This window comes from Scyliorhinus torazame, chromosome 9 (assembly GCF_047496885.1).
Source record: "Scyliorhinus torazame isolate Kashiwa2021f chromosome 9, sScyTor2.1, whole genome shotgun sequence".
Classification (NCBI taxonomy): Eukaryota; Metazoa; Chordata; class Chondrichthyes; order Carcharhiniformes; family Scyliorhinidae; genus Scyliorhinus; species Scyliorhinus torazame.
Window position 1 is genome coordinate 91,375,139 of NC_092715.1, and position 18,992 is coordinate 91,394,130.

The 18,992-nt window shown below is 44.2% G+C and overlaps 1 protein-coding gene across 1 annotated transcript in view; it reads left to right on the forward strand.

Annotated features, from left to right (window-relative positions):
- adgrv1 (adhesion G protein-coupled receptor V1) overlaps positions 1-18,992 on the forward strand; it is a 981,490-nt gene that overhangs the window by 22,859 nt on the left and 939,639 nt on the right. The window contains exon 3 of the mRNA XM_072516264.1: positions 6,402-6,551. Coding sequence (XP_072372365.1) covers positions 6,402-6,551 — 150 coding nt within the window. The remainder of the gene's footprint in view (positions 1-6,401; positions 6,552-18,992) is intronic.

Here is an 18,992-nt window from a genome sequence, read left to right on the forward strand (position 1 = left end):
GCCTCAATATCGGTGAATAGCCCCCAATAAATCCCAGAACAACGATTGCTATTCAGCATCCAGTTTCGCTTTCTCCATGTTTTGAAATCCAGCGACAGCCCCCACTTTTGTTACGATTCCAGTTGATATAACAAAGAACAATACAACACAGGAACAGGCCTTTCGGCCCTCCAAGCCTGCGCGCTGATCACGAGTCCCATCTAGACCATCTGTATCCTTCTATACCCCGTCTGTTCTTGTGCCTATCCAGATAAGTACTTAAAGGTCGCTAATGTATCTTGTCAACCACCTCACTTGGCAGTGCACTCCAGGCCACCACCACCTCTGTGTAATAAAAACTTCTCCCCTCTTTATTGAACCAGTCGCCCTTCACCTTGAACTTCTGCTCCCTTGTGATTTTCAATTCTGCCCTGGGAAAATTCCTCCAACTGTTCACCCTATCTATACCCATAATAATTTTATAAACTTCTATCAGGGTGCCCCTCAGCCTCCATCTCTCTCGGGAGAAAAATCCCAGTTTATTCAATCTCTTCTCATAGCTAATACGCTCCATACCAGGCAACATCCTGGTAAGCCTTTTCTGTACTCTCTCCAAAGCCTCCACGTCCTCCTGGTAGTGAGGTGACCAGAATTGGACACAGTATTCCAAATGTGGCCTAACCAACGTTCCATATAACTAAAATAATTTCCGAGCGTTTATACTCTATATCCGTCCTATGAAGGAAAGCATGCTATATGCTTTCTTTACCACCATTTCCACCTGTGCTGCCACGCACAGATCTCTCTGTGTCTCTATGCTCCTGATGGCTCTGTCATTTATTTTATAGCTTCCACCTGCATTGGGATCTACCAAAATGCATCACCTCGCATTTGTGCGGGTTAAATTCCATCTGCCATTTCTCTGCCCAATTTTGCAGCCTATCTATATCCTGTTGTATTCTCTGACAGTATTCATCACTATCCGCAACTCCTGCAATCTTAGTATCATCCGCAAACTTGCTAATCAGACCTGCTATGTTTTCTTCCAAGTCATTTATATACATATATATATTACGAAGAGCAGAGGTCCCAGTACTGATCCCTGCAGAACACCACTAGTTACAGACCTCCATTCGAAAAAACACACTTCCTCTGCTACCCCCTGTCTTCTATGGCCAAGCCAATTCTGAATCCATTCAGCTAGTTCACACCTGACCCCCATGTGATTTAATCTTTTGCACCAGCTTGCCATGAGGGACCTTAAAATGCTTTACTAAAGTCCATGTAGACAACATCCACAGCCCTTCCCTTGTCAATAATTTTTGTCACGTCCTCAAAAAACTGAATAAAATTAGTGAGACCTGACTTCCCTCGTACAAAACCATGTTGTCCGTCGGTAATAAGATCATTCACTTCGAAATGTGCATAGATCATATCACTGAGAATCGTTTCCAACAATTTCACTATCACTGACGTTAAGCTCACTGGCCTATAATTACCCGGGTTAACCTTGCAGCCCTTCTTAAAAAACAGTACAACTTTGGCTATCCTCCAGTCCTCTGGGATCTCACCTGTGGCTAACGAGGACACAAAGATTTCTGTTAGAGGCCCAGTGATTTCACCTCTTGTCTCCCTCAGTAATCTGGGATAGATGCCATCTGGCCTTGGTAATTTGTCTTCCTTAATGATTTTTAACACACCTTACACTTCCTCCCTCGTAATAACAACATATTCTAAAGTGTTTGCACATCCCTCTGAGGCACCACCAATCAACGTGGCCCTCTCCTTTGTGAATACTGATGCAAAATATTTATTAAGGATTCCACCTACTTCCTCTGGATTTACACATAATTTCCCTCCTTTGTCCTTGAGCGGACCAACTCTTAGCTACCCTTTGTTCCTAATACACGTATAAAATGTCTTGGGATTCTCCTTAATCCTGTCTGCCAAGGACATTGTATACGTATATTAGGAACAAAGGGTAGCTTTGATATATTTGGAGTTCGGGACCAAGTGCAATGTGTCCAAGTTTGCAGACAGCACTAAGATGAGTTGGAAAGCAAAAGGTGCAGAGGATACCGGAAGTCTGCAGAGGGATTTGGATAGGTTAAGTGAATGGGCTAGTGTCTGGCAGATGGAATACAATGTTGACAAATGTGAGGTTATCCATTTTGGTAGGAATAACAGCAAAAGGGATTATTATTTAAATGATAAAATATTAAAACATGCTGCTGTGCCGAGAGACCTGGGTGTGCTAGTGCATGAGTTGCAAAAAGTTGGTTTACAGGTGCAACAGGTGATTAAGACGGCAAATGGAGTTTTGTCTTTCATTGCTAGAGGTATGGAGTTTAAGACTAGGGAGGTTATGCTGCAATTGTATAAGGTGTTAGTGAGGCCACACCTGGAGTATTGTGTCCAGTTTTGGTCTCCTTACCTGAGAATGGACGTACTGGCACTGGAGGGTGTGCAGAGGAGATTCACTAGGTTAATCCCAGAGTTGAGGGGGTTGTATTACGAGGACATGTTGAGTAGACTGGGACTGTACTCGTTGGAATTTAGAAGGTTGCGGAGGATCTTATAGAAACATATAAAATTATGAAGGGAATAGATAGGATAGATGCGGGCAGGTTGTTTCCACTGGTGGGTCAAAGCAGAACTAGGGGGCATAGCCTCAAAATAAGGGGAAGTAGATTTGGACTGAGCTTAGGAGGAACTTCTTCACCCGAAGGATTGTGAATCTATGGAATTCCTTGCCCAGTGAAGCAGTTGAGGCACCTTCATTCAATGTTTTTAAGATAAAGATAGATAGTTTTTTGAAGAAAAAAGGGATTAGGGGCTATGGTGTTCGGGCCGGAAAGTGGAGCTGAGTCCACAAAAGATCGGCCATGATCTCATTGAATGGCGGAGCAGGGGCCAGGTGGCCTACTCCTGCTCCTAGTTCTTATGATCTTGTTTTGTGACCCCTTTTTGCCCTCCTGACTACGAGCTCTTTCCTACTTTCCTTGTATCCCTCAAGTGCTTCATCTATGTTTAGTTGCTTGTACCTCACGTATGCATCTTTTTTTTTTTTTTGACAAGATTTGCAATTTCCCTGGCCATCCATGGTTCCCGAATCCTGCTTTTCCTGTCCTTCCTTTTTACCGGCACATGCCTGTCCTGCACTCCCATCAACTGCTCCTTAAAAGACTCCCACATGCCAAATATGGATTTAAACTTCAAACAGCCTCTCATAACTGAATGGTAAGATTCCAGAATGGAACCCTGGCTCAAAAGATCTATTTTACTTTTACTTTTTATTTATAAAACGTGAGGACATAGTCACATGATCGCAAATTCGTAACTACAATGGTCTCATTAATGCAAAAAGTCTCTGTTAAGCACACGAGGTGTCTGCGGTCAAATGCACACACTCCGCTTTGGACCCAAGTTAGTGGCTGTGGATTTCTCCTCTGAATCACCCCAGATCATGATCATATGAAAGTTTCTAAAATCCACTCCCAAAAACCTACTTTAAAATCTTCTCTCTCAGTAACCTCTTCCCTTCGCGGTTTGCTGTTTATAATCCAGACCAAGTTTTCCAAATTACACTTTTAAACAAAGCTTCCGCTCCACTTTTAACAGCGAATCCAGTCCAGTACTTTACGCCATCCCTCTATCTTGACCGCTGTGCAAACTGCTTACAATTGCTTTAACTCTGGATTCCCAGACTGTATTAAAATGACATCAAATGTTTCATCTACCTCTGACATCTGCTGTTCCATTGTGAATCTATTTACTGTGATTGTCCCTTTAACTCAACAGGGCGGCATGGTTGTGCAGTGGTTAGCACTGCTGTCTCACGGCACCGAGGATCCGGGTTTGATCCCAGCCCCGGGCCACTCTCCGTGGGGACTTGCACATTCTCCCTGTGTCTGTGTGGGTTTCGCCCCCATAGCCCCCACAACCCAAAGATATGCAGCGTAAGTGGATTGAACATGCTAAATTGCCCCTTAATTGGAAGAATTAAAAATAAACTACACTCAACACTTTGTATATTCTTCCTTGAATTCTTCTGAACAATACTTTGGTCTCTGTTCTCTTAACTTCACATGTCTTAAATGTAATTTCTGTCCTAATTCCCTGGATATCTGTACTGTAACTTGTACTTTGCAGCTCCCAGTCTGTCCAGTCTGTCTTGTGGCAGTGTTGAGAAATGTTCCCTTCAAGATACTGTCACCAACTGCTCTGGCTTCTAGTTAAAACTAAGAGCAAAGGAAAGTCCTTCAATCTGGATAGTGGCCTCTTGTTGCTAAGCTACAATTTACTTATGTTTACTCTTTACTCCTTAGTCCTCTCTAAGCACAATAGAATGACAGTTGGAGTCATAGAGTCATACAGTACAGAAGAGGTCCTTCGACCCATCGGGTCGGCACTGACAAAACAATACTAAATCTAAACTAATCCCACTTTCCAGCACTTGGCCCAGAGCCTTGAATATTATGACATTTCAAGTGCTCATCCACATACCTTTTACGGGTGTGAGGTTTCCTGCCTCTGCGACCCTCTCGGGCAGTGCATCACGCCTCAACCACAGAACATCACGTACTATAGCCATCTAACATCAGATCCTGAAACAAATCTGTCATTCGATTCAAGTGAATCATGCTTTAAATTGGATTTATGTAAATGTTGATGTAAATTGTAAACCGATTCCGGATGATGTGAACTTGGACTGTTTGGGTGGGACATTTAACTTTTACAGGGGCTGAAATCGGATCGACCATTCTTTGTGTATCCTGCCCAATTTTCCTTTTCATTAACTTTATTTCAATGATGAATAGACATCTGGTACAAGTGAGCTAAGCTTTCCTTTGTTATTTAGTCATATTTACTAATAGCCTGGTTGTAAGAGCACACGTATATACCTTTTGCAGAGGATCACCTCTGCTTTGTGATTTGAGAAATATGCTTATTGATGTTCTGCCATAAAATAAATATCAAAAATGATGAGAAAATGTATTTATAAATGTGTGCATAATTGTTGGTCATTTATAAGTTCTATGAAGATTGAATTGAATGATATTTTTAATTGTTGGAGCAAATTCACAACGTGATGGTAAATTATTCAGTGCCATTGGACCTTACTTAAAACAGTCATTTGCTTCTGGCACTGTTGTGCCATGTTCTCAGTGTGAGGGATCAGATAACAAGTTTACAGTCGATAGTGCTGTACTTGATATAGACTTGTATACATTTTCTTTGCAAAATCTTGTGTTAGGAAGAAACAGAAATATGGTAATTATTTTGACTTGTATAGATTATTGTTCAGTTGGTGATTACTGTTTGTTATGTTAACCAGAAGATGTGCTGGCTTCTTAGTTACCAATGCAGACTACTAGTTCAGGTCAGCCAACAAGTATTTTTCCACAAAGGGAAAACTGGAGGCAAAATAATTCCAGATTGCGCCACCTCTTTTCCATTAAAACTAAAAGAATTAAAGATCTTCCCATTCATGGGATGGCAAGGCCCAGAATTTGTTGCCCATCCCTGATTGCCCTTTGAACTGAGTGGCTTGTTCGGCCATTTCAAAGCTAACCACATTGCTTTGGGCCTGGAGTCACATGTAGGCCAGACCACGTAAGGATGGCAGATATTGGACGGCATGATGGTGCAGTGGCTTGCACTGTTGCCTCACAGTGCCAGGGACCCGGGTTTGATTCCAACCTTGGGTGACTGTGTGGAATTTCCTCCAGGTGCTCCTGATTCCTCCCACAGTGCAAAGATGTGCAAGTTAGGAGTATTGACCCTGAGTGTCCAAAGGTTTAATTGGGGTTGCAGAGTTACAGGGATGGGTGGAAGAGTGTGCCTAGGGAGCGTGCTCTTTTGGAGTGTCAGTGCAGACTCGATGGGTCAAATGGCCTCCTGCACTGTAGGGATCCTCTCCCTAAAGGGTATTTTTGAACCAGATGGGTTTTCATGAAAATCAATGATAGTTATCAATGTCACTAGTATTCCAGATTTTATTAATTGAATTTAAATTCCACCAACGGCCGTGGATTCAAACCCATGTCCATTAGACTGGGCCTCTGGATTGCTAGTCAAGTGACATTACCACAACACTGCCACCTCCTCACAAAATAGCTTGTTGAAATGTGTTTTCTAGAGCAGAATCAGTGACTGATAAAGCCTTCATACAATTACAATGCGTCCCTTTGTACTTAAAATTTTGAAGCAATAATTGCAAGTTTGTAATAAAGAGGATTAAAGTTGCGTTGAGTAGAACTTTCATATAAATTATTGACCTAATCATTTTTTGAAGCAAAGAAGTTAACCTTGGGTTAGCATGTCTGTGCCTATTAAAGATCCCTGACAAAATTCCTAAATGTGAGTTTGAGAGCATACATAATGATACAAACTCATGTTTTCATTCCAAATCTTTTTAGCTTCAAGGGGAAGATACTGGCGATTTTGAGGGCACATCTGCCGTAGCACAATTACTGACAACAGAAACCAACAAAACTGTATATATTGCAGTCAAGGACGATGATTTTCCAGAAGCAGATGAAACTTTTGTATTTTCCCTAAGGCTGCAGGTAACTTTATTTTCTTATTAAATTCTTTTCAAGTAAAATGGAACAATTTAACTATCCACCATGTGTTTAAGCTATAAGTGTTACAGGTGCAAATAAGTTAGCATTATTTATCAAGGGCAGATGAATGCCAGTGATGCAAAACAATGTTGTGAAAATTTATTTAATGCCTGTTTATGCAGTTTTATTTTATAACTAACAAAGAAAAATTGACTAAATTGGAAATTAAAAATATGAATGCTAGAAATGGTCAGAGGGGCCTTACTAAAAACTTTGGGCTCTAAGAATGGAATCTTCTGCACTTAGTCTCTGCCACAGTGGTGGGACCACAGCGGTGGATGGCACGATAGGACACTGGTTAGCACTGTTGCTTCCCAGCGTCAGGGTCCCAGGTTCGATTCCCACTTGGGTCACTGTCTGTGCGGAGTCTGCACGTTCTCCCCATGTCTGCGTGGGTTTCTTCCAGGTGCTCTGGTTTCCTCCCACAAGTCCTGAAAGATGTGCTTGTTACATGAATTGGACATGCTGATTTCTCCATCAGCGTACCTGAGCAGGCGCCAGAGTGTGGCGACTAAGAGATTTTCACAGTAACTTCTTTGCATTGTTAATGTAAGCCTACTTGTGACAATAATAAAGATTATTATTATTGTGGGTTAAGAATACAATTACTAATTGGTGAGCTTTGCCGAGACACTGTTCTTGTCTCATGGCATTTGCATTCCATCCCCAGGTTACTCAAACAAAAAAGGAGATTTTTATTGCTTCAATGGGCAGGAAGACATGTCCATGCTGTTAAAGGACCACAGCAAATGTTAGAAGGTCTCACCAGCACTAGGACTTTTGAAGCTGCAGTAATCACAGGAAAGGGGAAACCTGGGAAGGCTACCCCTCTAGTCTTTCACTCTTGCCTGGTGGTCCTGTGGGATCTAAGGGGCTGTAGTGAGGTGAGCTGTCCCAAGGATGGGACAAGAGGATGGCCTCTTCAACCAAGCAGGTGTAGAGGGATGTAGCCTACGACGTCAGTAGTTGGAGTGTGGTACCTTCTGCTTGGAGACTGCAGCAAGAGAGTGCAGTACATCAGGAAGGCATGTCTGGTGAGCGCTATACCTACTTTGGGTGACAAACCCCATAATCTGACCTGCACAGCATTCTTCTCTATAGAGCCTCTTAGAACAATATACTTTGCATATCCACTCATTCCCCTCCTGTATAGACAACTGATATTCCCGTTTGAACAGAAAACACCCACACTCAGCCTCAACTTATTGCCTCTCAAGTCCATTCCTCAGACAAATGTTGTTGTTCTCTCTCTGTCTCTCTCTTCCCCCCCACCCCCAAGCCATTATGAAAGTTTTTTGTGAGAGATTGGATTGGATTGGTTTATTGTCATAGGCTCTTGCCTCTGCACTGCCAGACACCAAACTGAAACCTGTGCTGTACGTTTCTTCCTGGGCTGTACTTTTCTTCCTGGGCTGTACTTTTCTTCCTGTGCTGTACTTTTCTTTGTTCTTTATTTTAGTTTGGACGGGCAGCATGGTCGGCGCAGGCTTGGAGGGCCGAAGGGTCTGTTCCGGTGCTGTCCTTTTCTTTGTTCATTGTTCTCTTTGAAATCAAAACCAGCCTTGTGACTCTGACAAACATCTCAGTGGGATCAGATCCAATCACCATCTGTTTCTGAGCAGACCTTAGCCGTTTTAGGCCATTTCATTGCTCACCAGCCATATCAATCAATCCGGATCATCACTGATGTCAGTCTAAAACAACACAGTCTTCTGGATCTTACTGGTTGAATTAAAGGTGCAGACCAATTTACTGAAAGACACATGCCCATTAATCATCCATGAATCAAAAGAGCCACAGCGAAAATAAAAAAAAGGGAAAATAAAGAATAAACCGGAACAAACAGAAAGGATCCTTAAACACGCGGACACCTACATAGACAAACAACACAGAGGGAAAGGAAAAGAAAATAAGAATAAAAGAGTGGCATGGTGGCACAGTGGTTGGCACTGCAGCCTCACAGTGCGAGGGACCTGGGTTTCCTTCTGGCCTCTGGTGACTCTCTGTGTGGAGTTTTCACTTTCTCCCCGTGTCTGTGTGGGCTGCCTCCGGGTGCTCTGGTTTCCTCCCACAGTCCAAAGATCTGAAGGTTAGGTGGATTGGTCATGATAAATTGCCCCTTAGTGTCCAAAAGGTTAGGTGGCGTTACTGAGTTACAGGGATAGGGTGGAGGCGGAGCTTAAGTAGGGTGCTCTTTCCAAGTGCCGGTGCAGCCTTGATGGACTGAATGGCCTCCATCTCCACTGTGGGGATTCTAAGATTCTATGATAAGGACCGTTGATGCGCTTGGATGACTTCTAGTCAATGTCTTTCTGGCGTTCATTCTTTTGTTTTGGCACTTCTTACTTCTCGCCTTGATTATTTTCTCTGGCAAGATTGTCTACTTTCTCTGCAGACTCAACGTCAATTCAGGTTCACAGCAAAGGATGAACCAGGCACTCGCTGCTCTCAGGACAATAGAGCAGTTCCTTCACTTCCGCAAGCAGGAGAGAGTTCCTTTCACTCCCAAGATCGAAACACTTCTGCTAGGTTCTCTCAGCAAGCATCACACTGGGACCTGTCAGACGGAACACTGCCCCTGCAACCCTCCCTCTACAACCTCTTTACTAAGATACACTGGGTGCCAGTGTAGAAAGCACAGTGTCGTGGCAAGCAGGCTATTTCACTGAGTATTCTGCATAAAGGCACATCCTGATTATGGGTCCACAGATCAAAATAATAAAATAAAAGAAATGGGAACGAAGGAAATAATCAGGAAGGACTCTTACACTGGGGTGTGAGTGGAGGGATGTGGTGGTAGAGTGGCCCTTCAGTGGCAGTCGCCTTGATGGCCACTGTTAATGCATACATATTTACTCCACTGGGAAGGGGTTTTGTTCCAGGAAGCTGCAGATATCAGCTGCGATCTGCCCTGAGAGCCTGAGTCCTGGTGCTCAGACATGTCAAGTGAGTTGATCATCTGCCTGTGGACCCTGAGTTGGGTGTATCATTTCCTTCCAGCTGGATCTTTATGTCCATCCCATTCATTAATCAATCTGGGTGTATGTGGTTGAAGAGGTGACAGCCTCTGGTGTTGTTATGCTGCTGGAGATGGTGGTGGTGTAGACTCTGATACTGCCCCCTCACAGAGGTGCAAATTGGAACTATATAAACTGCTCCAATTCATGTGGCCGCAGAACAGTGCAGCTGAAGGTGAATGATGTCGTAGACAGGTAAAATCCCTTCCATGAAATTGGTAATCACCTGTCAAAACAGTGCTGGAAGTCACTGAGAGAAGAAATGCTTTGAACAGCAGCCTTTCATCTGGTTGTGACTGAAACTCTTCAATTTCACTAATCAAAGCCTTCACAAGCTGTCAGTTTCACAGAAGAGATTTTCCCTGCTATGTACCCACCCCAGTGACCTGAGTGAGTTACTGGCGAGTTGGGGAACAGGTGCTCTGAGGATTTAACGATTCTTAGTTTGTTTTTTAAACCATCTTAAATACTTAACTAACAGGTGCAAGGGGTTTCCCTGCTCACCTTTTATCATGTCCTGCAGAAATCCGGAAGAGGGAGGAATAATGTTGGGATCATGAGCCAACATCAATTTCAGCAAATTTTACTTCATACATGCATGCAAATCCAACTCTTGTTGCCTGGTAACAATCTGTCCCCTCTTTCAGAGTTTGCCTGATCAAAAGTACTAAAAATGTGCATTTATTTTTAATTCAAAATGCCTTTTATACACTGTAGTTAAAATCACACCATTGTGTGACTAAACAGCTTAAAATGAAAAGAAAGCTCAGGTAGCAGGTTTTCCTTTCAAGTGTTGGTATTTCTGTCACTTTGTCTTTCTGATGATGCTGCAATATTGTGTTGTGATGAAAAAATAATGGATTGGGATTGAATCTTGTGCTCTCGCTGGTGGTGAGCTTGGAAGCAAGAAGGGTATTTACTTAGGTAAGTGGGTGGCATACCTGAACCCTGCCGTGTTTCCATCACCACCAGTATTACCATGCTTGACCACCTTGCCCATCTGTCAATTGAAGCCCTGAAGTGATCATCAATTGGCCACTTCAAGGCCTGTTTTTGCTGATGCTGGTATTAATCCAGGGGCAGGCAGACTTGGTGCCATGTGGCATTCTTGACTGTAAAACCGTGCGACCAGTTTGTGACCTGGCAGGGGAGGGGGATTCCTCATTCAACGGGACCCGGTGCCTATCAATTTCGCTTCTAATTTCCATCCCTCTATCACCTTCACATGGCCCATCTCTGACACTTTAATCTCTCTATTTCTTTTTCTGGGGATGGACTGTCCACCAGTATCCATTGCAAGCCCACCAACTCCCACAGCTATGCTGACTACAGCTCTTCTCACCCCAGGTCCTGTAAGGACTCCATCTCCCATCCCATTCTCCCAGTTCCTTTGCCCCATCGCATCTGTTCCGATGATGCCACTTTCCAAAACGGTGCTGCTGACATGTCTTCCTCCTTCATTAATCATGGTTTTCCACGCATTGTGGTCATCAGGGCTCTCAACCGTGTCTGACCCATTCCCGCACCTCTGCTTTCACTCATTCCCTTCCCTCCCAGAACCAGGATAGGGTCCCTCTTGTCCTCACATTTTATCCCACCAGCCTTCACATTCAAAGGATCATCCTCTGCCAATTCTTCCAACGTGATTCCACCAACAAACACATCTTCCACTCACTCCCCCTGTCAGCATTCTGCAGGAACCTTTCCTCCGGGACACCCTGGTCCACTCCTCTATCATCCCCAACACCTTACACTCTTCCCACGCACCTTCCCATGCAATCGCAGAAGGTGCAACACCTGCCTCTTCACCATCTCTCTGCTCACCATCTCAGGCTCTAAACACTCTTTTCAGGTGATGCAATGCTTCACGTGCACCTCCTTTAATCTGGTCTATTGCAATCGCTGCCCCCAATGGGGTCTGCTCCACATTGGAGAGACTAAACAAAGACTTGCCATTTCAACCTCCGTCCTTGGCCTGCTGCAATGTTCCAGTGAAGTCCAGCGCAAACTGGAGTAAAAGCACCTCATCTTCCAATCAGGCACATTACAGCCTTCCGGACTTAACATTGAGTTCAAGAACTTCAGACTGAACTCTCTCCTCTGTCTTCACCCCATTTTGATTTCTTTCAATTATTTTCATTTCTTCCACTGATCCCTTTTCCCTGCACCCCACTAGGGCCATCTGTTCCCTGTTACCCTTTGACACACTACTTGTCCCTGTTCAGCCATTAATATATCCTCCTTTCTTAATGTGTCACTATCAGCACCCTTCTTAGTCATTATCACCACCAGTTACGTTCCTTTTGTCTTTTTGACCACAACATCTTTGTTCCACTCCATCTATTGCTGGACATCTATCCAACCCCATTGCTTCATGCCCCTCCCTCCCCACCCACCCCCTGCCACAATAGTAGAAATCTGACCCTGTTGCCAGTTCTCTCTAGCTCTGACAAAGAATAATCCAGACTCAGTTCTCTCTCCACATCTGCTTTCAGACCTGCTGCGATTATCCAGCATTTTCTGTTTTTGTTTCTGATTCCAGCATCTGCAGTAAATTGCTTTTATTATATTGCACACAGTGCCTGATTGAGGGATGAATATTGGGAACGGGAGGGCCCATTGAGAACCATCCCTCTGCTCTTGTTCACCTGGGTGGGCCAGCGACCCTGGAACCCCGGAGGGTATCTTGCTGGCAGTAGCCACGGCCTCCCCACTAGTCTTTCTGAGCATGAGAGCTGCTTGCCTCTGGTTGGCTGCCAGCTCTCGCTAGGCAGGATTTACGCAGCCATGTTCTTTATTTCAGAGGAAGGCCAGCCGGTAGCCTTGCCGTTGACTCATCAGCATATGGTTTGGCAGGCCTTCCTGAAAAGAAGGACCACGGGTTTCTTGCTGGCTCTCCAGAAGAACAAGATTTCTTTCTAGGAGCCAAATCTTAAGACATATAGGACAGGGGTAGGCCATTCAGTCCCTCGAGCCTGTCTCACCAGTTAATGAGATCATGGCTGATCTGTGGCCCAGCTCTATTTACCTGCCTTTGGCCTTTAATATCTTTGCTAAACAAAAATCTATCTATCTAGATTTAAAATTAACTGTTTCAACTTCAACTGCTATTCGTGGGAGAGAATTCATAACATCTCTCCTGAACAGTTTAGCCCTAATATTTAGACTATGCCCCCTAGTTTTAGAACCTCCAACCAGTGGAAATGGTTTACCTTTGCCTATCTTGTCTTTTCCTGTTAATGTCTTAAATACTTCGATCAGATCACCCCATAATCTTCTAAATTCTAGCAAAAACCGGTCTATTTCGTGCAATCTCCCTTTGCAACTTTAGCTTATAGTTCAGGTATCATTTTTGTCAACTAACATTGCACTCCCTCCAAGTATTTTATATCTTTCCTAAGACGTACTGCTCTCAGTACTCCAAGTGGGGTCTAACCAGAGTTTTGTAGTTGCTGCAGCATAACTCCTGTGTCTTTATATTCCAATCAAAGAACAAGAACAAAGAACAAAGAAATGTACAGCACAGGAACAGGCCCTTCGGCCCTCCAAGCCCGTGCTGACCATGCTGCCCGACTAAACTACAATCTTCTACACTTCCTGGGTCCGTATCCCTCTATTCCCATCCTATTCATGTATTTGTCAAGATGCCCCTTAAATGTCACTATCGTTCCTGCTTCCACCACCTCCTCCGGTAGCGAGTTCCAGGCACCCACTACCCTCTGCGTAAAAAATTTGCCTCGTACATCTACTCTAAACCTTGCCCCTCTCACCTTAAACCTATGCCCCCTAGTAATTGACCCCTCTACCCCGGGGAAAAGCCTCTGACTATCCACTCTGTCTATGCCCCTCATAATTTTGTAGACCTCTATCAGATCGCCCCTCAACCTCCTTCGTTCCAGTGAGAACAAACCGAGTTTATTCAACCGCTCCTCATAGCTAATGCCCTCCATACCAGGCAACATTCTGGTAAATCTCTTCTGCACCCTCTCTAAAGCCTCCACATCCTTCTGGTAGTGTGGCGACCAGAATTGAACACTATACACCAAGTGTGGCCTAACTAAGGTTCTATACAGCTGCAACATGACTTGCAAATTCAAATACTCAATGCCCCGGCCAATGAAGGCAAGCATACCGTATGCCTTCTTGACTACCTTCTCCACCTGCGTTGCCCCTTTCAGTGACCTGTGGACCTGTACTCCTAGATCTCTTTGACTTTCAATACTCTTGAGGGTTCTACCATTCACAGTATATTCCCTACCTGCATTAGACCTTCCAAAATGCATTACCTCACATTTTTCCGGATTAAACTCCATCTGCCATCTCTCCGCCCAAGTCTCCAAACAATCTAAATCCTGCTGTATCCTCTGACAGTCCTCATCGCTATCCGCAATTCCATCAACCTTTGTGTCGTCTGCAACCTTACTAATCAGACCAGTTACATTTTCCTCCAAATCATTTATATATACTACAAACCGCAAAGGTCCCAGCACTGATCCCTGTGGAACACCACTGGTCACAGCCGTCCAATTAGAAAAGCATCCTTCCATTGCTACTCTCTGCCTTCTATGACCTAGCCAGTTCTGTATCCACCTTGTCAGCTCACCCCTGATCCCGTGTGACTTCACCTTTTGTACTAGGCTACCATGAGGGACCTTGTCAAAGGCCTTACTGAAGTCCATATAGACAACATCCACTGCCCTACCTGCATCAATCATCTTTGTGACCTCCTTGAAAAACTCTATCAAGTTAGTGAGACACGACCTCCCCTTCACAAAACCATGCTGCCTCTCACTAATACGTCCATTTGCTTCCAAATGGGAGTAAATCCTGTCTCGAAGAATTCTCTCCAGCAATTTCTCTACCACTGAAGTAAGGCTCACCGGCCTGTAGTTCCCTGGATTATCCTTGCTACCCATCTTAAACAGAGGGACAACATTGGCTATTCTCCAGTCCTCCGGGACATCACCTGAAGACAGTGAGGATCCAAAGATTTCTGTCAAGGCCTCAGCAATTTCCTCTCCAGGCTCCTTCAGTATTCTGGGGTAGATCCCATCAGGCCCTGGGGACTTATCTACCTTAATATTTTTTAAGACACCCAACACCTCGTCTTTTTGGATCTCAATGTGACCCAGGCGATCTACACACCCTTCTCCAGACTCAACATCTACCAATTTCTTCTCTTTGGTGAATACTAATGCAAAGTATTCATTTAGTACCTCGCCCATTTCCTCTGGCTCCACACATAGATTCCCTTGTCTATCCTTCAGTGGGCCAACCCTTTCCCTGCTACCCTCTTGCTTTTTATGTACGTGTAAAAAGCCTTGGGATTTTCCTTAACCCTATTTGCCAATGACTTTTCGTGACCCCCTTCTATCCCTCCTGACTCCTTGCTTAAGTTCCTTCCTACTTTCCTTATATTCCACACAAGCTTCGTCTGTTCCCAGCCTTTTAGTCCTGACAAATGCCTCCTTTTTCTTTTTGACGAGGCCTACAATATCTCTTGTTATCCAAGGTTCCTGAAAATTGCCGTATTTATCCTTCTTCCTCACAGGAACGTGCCGGTCCTGAATTCCTTTCAACTGACACTTGAAAGCCTCCCACATGTCAGATGTTGATTTGCCCTCAAACATCCGCCCCCAATCTATGTTCTTCAGTTCCCGCCTAATATTGTTATAATTAGCCTTCCCCCAATTTAGCACATTCATCCTAGGACCACTCTTATCCTTGTCCACCAGCACTTTAAAACTTACTGAATTGTGGTCACTGTTCCCGAAATGCTCCCCTACTGAAACATCTACCACCTGGCCGGGCTCATTCCCCAATACCAGGTCCAGTACCGCCCCTTCCCTAGTTGGACTGTCTACATATTATTTTAAGAAGCCCTCCTGGATGCTCCTTACAAGCTCCGCCCCGTCTAAGCCCCTGGCACTAAGTGAGTCCCAGTCAATATTGGGGAAGTTGAAGTCTCCCATCACCACAACCCTGTTGTTTTTACTCTTTTCCAAAATCTGTTTACCTATGATATCCTTATTTATATCCTTTTGATATAAAGGCTAGCATTACTTTAGCATTTTTGATTATTTTATGCACCTATTTGTGGTATTTTAAAGATTTATGCATAGATTATCATAGAATCATAAAATTTACAGTGCAGAAGGAGGCAGCTACATCTGAACCCCCAAGACTCTTTGGATATCCACTGTAACACGCCTCTTCCCATTTATAAAGTACCCTGTGCTCTCCTTTTTTGGCCCGTAATGGATAACCTCACACTTGCTTACATTGAATTCCATCTGTCACAATTTTGCCCATTCATGTCAATATCTCCTTGCAATTTTATACTATCAATGAGACTGTCTTTAATGCCACATAACTTTATATCATCAGCAAATTTGGACATGTGACCACTCAACCAATTTCCTAACCTAATAATTTGCCCTAGAATCATAGAATTTACAGTGCAGAAGGAGGCCATTCAGCCCATCGAGTCTGCACCCGCTCTTGGAAAGAGCACCCTACCCAAGGTCCACACCTTCACCTAGCCCCATAACCCAGTAACCCCACCCAACACTAAATGCAATTTTGGACACTATAGGCAATTTAGCATGGCCAATCCACCAAACCCGCACATCTTTGGACTGTGGGAGGAAACCAGAGCACCCGGAGGAAACCCACGCACACACTGGGAGAACGTGCAGACTCCGCACAGACAGTGACCCAAGCCGGGAATCGAACCTGGGTCCCTGGAGCTGTGAAGCAATTGTGCTATCCACAATGCTACCATGCTGCCTAAACTCACCTTAAGTCTCATTTGTGGTCACTGTGGGACTTTATCAAATGCCTTCTGGAAGTCCATATAAATAACATTCATAGACATTCCTCAGTCACCTCCAAAAAATTCAATAAGATTTGTCAGGCATGACTTTCCCTTCACGGATCCATGCTGGCTCTCCCTGATCTATTTTGGGACTTTGGCAAGTTATCCTCCTTTTCAACTGTAAGTAAGTAAAGTTACTATAGTCCCAGATGACCATTAACTGCTTTCCCCTTTGAGGGGGAGAGCTGACTGATGGTGATTTAACTCGAGGATCACTACACCTCAGGCGAGGGGTAAGGTTGAGAAGGTGGAGCCTTCATGAATAACCTCAGCTGGTACGGGAATTGAACCCGCACTGTTCGCCACGCTCTGCATCACAAACCAGCTGTCCAGCCAACTGAGCTAAACCGGACTCCGGTAAATATCGTAAATATTGAGGTAAAGTAATTGTTCAGCATGTCTGCCTTTTCCCCATTATCAATGGCAATATCTCAGGTTTGTACATTCCCCCAGTGTTTGCGTGGGTTTCGCCCCCACAACCCAAAGATGCGCAGGGTAGGTGGATTGGCCACGCTAAATTGCCCCTTAATTTAATGGCCCGATAATCAACTCTCGAACATCTCGCCAACAAGGACACCTACGTCAGACTACATTCATAGATTGTAGCTCCGCCTTCAACACCATTATCCCAACATGACTAATAACCAAATTCTGCAACCTTGGACGTGGCCCCTTCCCTGTGCAGCTGGATCCTTGACTTCCTCACCAACAGACCGCAAGCTGTCAGGATAGGTAACAACACCTCCTCCACAATAGTCCTCAACACCAGGGCCCTGCAAGGATGTGTGTTCAGGGCATCATGGTGGCGCAGTGGGTCAGCCCTGCTGCCTCACGGCGCCGAGGTCCCAGGTTCGATCCCAGCTCTGGGTCACTGTCCGTGTGGAATTTGCACTTTCTCCCCTTGTTTGCGTGGGTTTCACCCCCACAACCCAAAGATGTGCAGGCTAGGTGAATTGGCCATGCAAATTTCCCCTTAATTGGAAAAAAAAATGAATTGGGGATTCTAAATTTATATTTTAAAAAAAGGAAATAAAAAGTAGTGTGCTCCATCCTCTACTGTACTTTCTATACACACACGACTGTGTGGCAAGATTCAACTCCAATTCAATCTATAAGTTTGCAGACGATAGGACTGAGGAGGTTGTATCTCAAACAACGATGAATCAGACTACAGTAGGGAAATAGATCACTAAGTTGCAAGACCAAGGAACTGATCATTGACATCAGGAAGCGTAGCATGCCCCCCCTCCCCACATCAATGGCTCCGAAATAGAGGTGGCTGATTGCTTTACGTTCCTGGGGGTCACCATCACCAACAGTCTGTCCTGGTCCACTCAGGTTGATGCAACAGTCAAGAAAGCCCAACAACGTCTCTACTTCCTACGGAAGCTAAAGAAATTCGACATGTCTGCATTGACTCTCTCAAACCTCTACAGATGTGCCATAGATAGCATCCTATCCAGCTGCATTACAGCTTGGTATGGCAACTGCTTGGCCCAAGATCGCAAGATACTGCAGAGTGTGGTGAACTCAACCCAACGCATCACACAAGCTTGCCATCCTCCCATTGATTCCGTATACGCCTCCCGCTGCCTCAGAAAGGCAGACAGCATTGTCAGAGACCCCTCACACCCAGGCTTTGCCCTCTTCCAGACTCCTCCATCAGGCAGAAGATACAGAAGTCTGAAGACCTGAACATCCAGACATAGGAACAGCTTCTTCCCCACAGCTACCAGACTCCTCAACGACTCTGCTTGAACTGATCTGTTCCCTGTCGGAACACTATTCACGACGTCCTATGCTGCTCTCATTTGTCCTTGGTTCGCACTGTAATCAATCATTATTTGTTGATGTACCATTGTCAATGATTATTCTTTTGTCTACTATGTACGTTTCCTTGGCCACAGAAAAATACTTTTCACTGTACTTCGGTACATGTGACAATAAATATCAATCAATCAAAAGAAAGTCAATTTTCAACTTTTTAAGTGGGCCTATGTTGCTCTTGGCCACCCACTTTCCCTTAATAAAACTATAACATTTCTTCTTATTGATTTTGATGTCCCTTGCAAATTTATTTTCATAATCCCTTTTACTAGCTCTTATAAGCTGCTTTGTGACCCTTTGCTGCTTTTTGCATTTATCCCATTCGTCCGGATCTGCTGTGTTTTGCCTTTTGGAAATTTTTCAAAATTTCATTCACTTTATACTGTGGTCCAAAATCTAATTTAAACTGCAACTGCAGGTATTTCAAAGCAGAAGCTAATTCATTCATGGTGGAGGTAAAATTTGAATAATGTGACACGTGAACAGTAAGATACTAAGGACATTGCTATGGAAACTGTCCATAATAGATTCCTATGTGGGGCATAGATCAAATAATCATGAGTCTGAAACTGTGTAGAGCCATAATATTTATCACATTTCTTTTGGAGTTTCAAAACCATTGAATACTTAACAATGAATAATGCAAATATCAGAGTTTGATCA